Source organism: Phyllostomus hastatus, unplaced genomic scaffold, assembly GCF_019186645.2.
Source record: "Phyllostomus hastatus isolate PE091 unplaced genomic scaffold, TTU_PhHast_1.1 phas_scaffold_1674, whole genome shotgun sequence".
Lineage (NCBI taxonomy): Eukaryota > Metazoa > Chordata > Mammalia > Chiroptera > Phyllostomidae > Phyllostomus > Phyllostomus hastatus.
The window spans coordinates 21407705-21413704 of NW_025334011.1; the positions used below are offsets into that span (position 1 = coordinate 21407705).

Consider the following 6000-nt stretch of genomic DNA (forward strand, 5'->3'; position numbering starts at 1 on the left):
ATTTATTTTTTTAAACATTGTATTTATTTATTTTAGAGAGAGGGGAAGGGAGGGACAAAGACAGGGAGAGAAACATCTATGTGAGAGTGAAACATCAATCAGTTGCTTCTCATACCCCTGAATGAGGACCAAACCCACAAACCTGGTATGTGCTCTGACCAGGAATTGAACTGGCGACCTTTTGCTTTGCAAAACGACACTCAACCAACTTAGCCACACTGGGCAGGACCAAATCTGACTTATTCACAAATGTTTCTTCCCCTCTGATGTAATCTTAATATTGCAAAAGATCATCCTTATCATGATCTTTTTTGTAGATATATTTGTACCTGTGGCTACTTTGAACTTACTAATTTTTGAGATGACTAACATGCTTGCCTAAGACATATTATCTTTATAATAGCAATTTTATGATTATGCTTAATTGCAAATATAATTTTATTATCGCAATCACGGTTACTTTATTGTAAGTATGTCAAGTGTTGATGAAGCAACTTTATCCTCATCAGATATCTCTGCCTTTTGGTCCTCAAAAGTATATGAAATTCTGCTATTCTTAAAGCTCTTCAATTCATTATTTTTAGTATGTAAATTGTTTCTCTTTTATATAATTGTTATGTCAAAGGGTACTGAATGTGAATTTCCAACACTATAACTAACATTATGCACAGACAGTCTTTTATGTTGGTACTCACAAGGCTTTGTTCCAGGAAATGTAGTGTTTGTGGGCCATTTTGTTTTGAAAAAGAATGTAGGAAACAGAAGTTCCCCATGAGAAAGTCAGTTTGTGCAAGCAAAATATAAAAAACAACTGTGAGGAACTTTTATCCAGAGTATATAAAGAACTCTTACAATTCAACAATAAGAAAAAGAAGAATAATCATATTTTTTAAATGGGCAAAGGATTTGAATAGACACTTCTCTGAAGAAGGTAGACAAATGGCCAATAAGCACATGAACCTACGCTCAACATCATTAGTTATGAGGGAAATGTAAATCAAAACCGCAATAGATACCATTTACATACAGATACAATAGATACAGAAAGACAATAACAGTTTTGAAAAAGATGGAGAAATCCCTTGTACCTTTGGAAATATCAAATTGTATATCAAATTAGGAATATCCAAATTGCTTTGGAAAATAGTCTGAATGTCCCTCAAATGTTAGAAGTAGAGTTCTGGTTTGACCCAGCAATTTCACCCCTAGATGTATATCCAAGAGAATTAAAAATAAATGTCCATGAAAAACTTCTACATAATGTTCATAACAGCATTGTTCATAATAATCAAAAAGTAGAAACAACTCAAACTTCTGAATGCATAAATAAAATGTAGTATATCCATATAATAAAATATTATCTGACCATAAAAAGAAATGAAGTATAGGTGCATTCTGTAACATAAATGAACCTTGACAACATTTTGTTAAGTGAAAGAAGCCAGAAACAAAAGCAGCATATTGTATGGTTTCATTTATATGAAATGTTCAGAATTGTCAAATCCTTAGAGACAGAAAGTAAATTACTGGTTGAAGGGCAGGGAGGGGCAATGGTGAGTGACTGCTAATGGGTATTGACATTAAAAAATTGAGGTATAATTGACATAATATGGTTTCAGTTTTGGGTATACAATGATTGAATATCTGTATAAATTGTGAAATGGTCATCACAATGAATCCAGTTAACATTTGTCACCATACATAGTTATAATTTTTTCTTTTTTTTTTTCCCTTGTGATGAGGGCTTTTAGGATCTACCCTCTTAGCAGCTTTCAAACAGGGAATGCAGTATTATTAACTATAGTTTCCGTGCTGGACATTACATCTCCCTAGCTTACTTATTTTATAGCTGGAATTTTATACCTTTTTATCCCCTTTCCCCATTCTGTTCCCCCTCCCCCACACCATCACCACCAGTCTTTCCTCTGTATTTGTTTGTTTTCTTGTTTGGCTTGTTCTTTAGGTTCCACATACGAGTAAGATCATGTGGCATTTGTCTTTCTCTGTCTGACTTACTTCACTTAACATAATGCCCTCACTCTCCAACCATGTTGTTGCAAATGGCAAAATTCCATTCTTTTTTTGTGGCTCAGTTGTATTCCATTGTACGTACTGTATATATGACATTTTCTTTTCCATTCCTTTATTGGTAGACACAGATTATTTCCATGTCTTAGTTACCATAAATAGTGCTGCAGTGAACATAGAAGTGCACATACCTTTTATAATTAGTATTTTTTATTTTATTGGATAAATACCCAAAAGTGAAATTACTGGATCATGTGATAGTTCTATTTTTTAATTTTTTGAGGAGCCTCCATACTTTTCCCAACTGGCTTAACCTATTTGCATTCCCATCAATGGTGTGCAAGAGCTCCCTTTTTCTACATCCTCCCCAACACTTTTTAGTACTTGTCTTTTTGAAACTAGCCATTCTAACAGATATGAAGTAACATCTCATTGTAGTGCTGATTTGCATTTCCCTGATGCTTAGTGATGTTGGGCTTGTGTTCAGGAGCCTGTTGACCATCTGTATGTCTTCTTTGGCGAGATGTCTATTCAGATCTTCTGACAATTTTTTAATTTAATTGTTTGGCTATTTTGGTTTTGGTTTTTGCTATGGATTATATGAGTTCTTTATATATTTTGGATATTAAGCCTTTATCAGATCACAGATATTTTCTCCTATTCAGTAGGTTGCTTTTTGTTTTGTTTTCTTGATGATTTCCTTTGCTGTGCAGAAGTTTTTTACTTGTAGTCTTACTTGTTTATATTTGCTTTTGTTGCTTTTGCTCTTGGAGTCATATACAAAAAAATTATTTGCAAGACCTTGTGTCAAGGAGCTTACCATCTGTGTTTTCTTCAAAGAGTTTTATGGTTTCAGGTCTTAATATGTTCAAGTCTTTAATCTGTTTTGAGTTAATTTTTGTGTACAATGTGAGATAGTGTAATTTCATTCTTTTGCATGTGACTGTCCAGTTTTTCAAACACCAGTAATTGAAAAAACTGTCCTTTCCCCCATTTTATCTTCTTTCTTCCTTTGTCACAAATTAACTGATCATATATGCATTGGTTTATTTCTGGATGCTTCCTTTTTCTACATCCTGTTCTGTTCCTATTCTGTCCCATTGATCAATGAGTCTGTTTTTATACCCATACCACACTGTTTTGATTACTACAGGTTCCCAATGTAGTTTGAAATCAGGGAACATGATGCTTCTAGCTTTGTTCATCTTTCTCAAAATTGTTTGTGCTATTTGGGTCTTTTGTGGTTCCAAATGAATTTTATGATTGTATGTTCTTTTTCTGTGAAAATAGCCATGGGAATTTCATTAGGTATTGCATTGAATCTGTAGATTGCTTTGAGTAATACGGACATTCAAACTATTGTAGTTCTTTCAGTCCATGAGCACAGAATATCTTTACATTTATTTTTGTCTTCTTCAGTTTCTTTCATTCAGTGTCTCATAGTTTTTACAGTACAGGTCTTTCGCCTCCTTAGCTGAATTTCTTCCTAATTATTTTATTAATTTTGATGCAGTTATAAATTGATTGTTTTCTTAATTTCTCTTTCTGATAGTTCATTATTAGTGTATAGAAACAACAGATTTTCATGTGTTGATTTTATATCTGCAACTTTACTGAATTTGTTTATTCTAACCTATTTTTGGTTGAATAGTTAGGGTTTTTGTATACAATATCACATCATCTATATATAGTGATAGTGTTACTTCTTCCGTTCCAATTTGAATACCTTTTTTATTTCTTTTTCTTGCCTAATTGTTCTGGCAAGGACGTCCAATACTGTGTTGAATAAAAGTGGCAAGAGTGGACATCCTTGTCTTGCTCTGATCTTAGAGGAAATTGTTCAGCTTTTCACCATTGGATATGATGTTAACTGTGAGCTGGCTTTCTTTTTCAGGTGATTAAAATGTTCTGGAACTAAATAGTAGAGATATATGAAAAACTTGTGACTATATTAAAAATCACTGAATTGTACAATTTAAAAGGGTGAATTTTATAGAATGCGAATTATATCTTCATAAACCTGTTATTAAATAAAACAACTGTGAAATAATGGTAGCCACTGCTTTTCCTCAAGTGCACTAACATGCAGATTTCTAGGAGTTCTCTGGATGTTAAATGTAAATATGTGTGTGCATTGTGCATAATATGATGTGCAATGTGGTATGACAATATCACATCAAGTAATACACTTACATAATGTCTTGGGCCCTAAATTCTCGTTTGTTAATTGAACTTCCTGGGGACCTCAGGGACTTAGTTGTGTATATGACCACTGTGCTTTTACTAAAGGATACATCCCTTTATCTCTGAAAGTGATTATTATAAATGATTGTATTATAAATTGTTATCTCTCTTTTTCTAGGATTTCCTGAGAATATAACAGTGAAACAGCGTTATCGTCTACTTGGAAACAGTCTCAGTGTGTGCATAGTAGCTAAACTGATTAGAGTCCTCTGTGAATAATTTTAACATGACTCAGAAAGATGGCCACAGTGTTCCATCATATCCAAGTGGTAATTCTGAAATTCTAGTTTGAATTAACTTTGATGGAATTCAACTAAATTACCTTGTTCTCTCTTTAATATAAAACTTGAATTTATCTAAAAAAAATGACAATTTATTTCCTTAAATTTACACTACTGTGTTTTGTAAAGTGAAATGGTTGTTATGCTTTAGGTGAATATATTTTCATATGAAATTTTTAAGTATATATGTAAAATGTTCTCTTTATAACATGCTATAAACAAATGTAGGAATATTAAAATTTTAATGTCTACATCAATATTTTATAAAATGTCATAATAGGCATATTATAGTGAACCTGAGAAGTTGTATATTTTTGTGTTAATTAAAGAGGTCGCTTTATGAATCTTGTCATTTTATTTTTTGTCACATGATTATTCCTAATTCTGAAATTATGATTCTAATTCTAGTCTGTTTCAGATATTGAGTGTTTTACTTAATACCTTAAACATTCCTTTATTTTACTTAAATGCTTATAATATTTTAAACCAAATTATCATCACTCACCTTATATAACAGTCTGAAGAAACTATCAGAAAAATAATCCTAAATGTCTGATTACCACTTTATCAGGAAGCCACAGAATAAGTGGGTACACATTATCTTTAATTCTCCCTCTGCTAAAGGGCAAAACTTGTTCCTTCTTCATTTGTGCATATTTCCGTTTAGTTGCTGTTATCAGAGCTTACTTTGCTCTTTCTTCTCAGCTTCTTGTTGTAGTTGAATCTGCCATCACATTCTAAGGATTGTAGCATCACAGTAAGATTTTAGGGAGGAAACTCTGCCTTCTGACCCCATTCCTTATAACCATTCTGTGAATTAACTTTTATAACTTTTAACTTTCTCTGTCTCTCCCTTTCAGTAGACTTCTTGGAATTAGGGTTTCTAATCAAACTAAGTCTTATATCAAAAATCCTATGGTTTTGATTTCAGTGGTAAAAGCAAGTGACAAGTGGAGGAGAAAATAAAAAGAAATATGAATAGAAATTGTATCACAAAATTTTAATTCATATTTTTATGCTTTAAAAAATAATTTGATGTGGAGAAATTGGAGCCCTGTGCATTGCTGGTGGGAATGTAAAATGGTACAGCAACTGTAGCAAATAGATGATAATTTCTTTAAAAACATATAGAACTACTGTATAATCTAGCAATTCCACTTCTGTGTATTACCCAAAAGGATTGAAAGTGGGGACTTGAACAGATATTCATAAATCAATGTTCATAGCAGCATTATTCACATAGCCAAAAAGTGGGGACAACCAGTGTATCCATTAACAGGTAAATAGACAAAGAAAACATGGTGTAAACCTACAATGGAATATAATTTAGTCATCAAAAGGAAATTCTGACATATGCTACAATGTGGATGAACCCTGAAGACATTATGCTCAGTGAAATAAGTCATGCACAAAAGGACACATTTTGTATGATTCCACTTAAATGATG

General features: G+C 32.4%; 1 protein-coding gene across 3 annotated transcripts in view; it reads left to right on the forward strand.

The window, feature by feature from the left end:
- The window catches only part of TRDMT1 (tRNA aspartic acid methyltransferase 1), a 44684-nt gene extending 39800 nt beyond the window's left edge, over positions 1 to 4884 (forward strand). For all 3 annotated transcript variants that reach the window (XM_045857899.1, XM_045857902.1, XM_045857900.1), the window contains one exon: positions 4391 to 4884. In XM_045857899.1, the coding sequence (XP_045713855.1) occupies positions 4391 to 4491 (101 nt within the window). In that variant the 3' untranslated portion in view covers positions 4492 to 4884. The remainder of the gene's footprint in view (positions 1 to 4390) is intronic.
- Positions 4885 to 6000: the final 1116 nt, after the last annotated feature.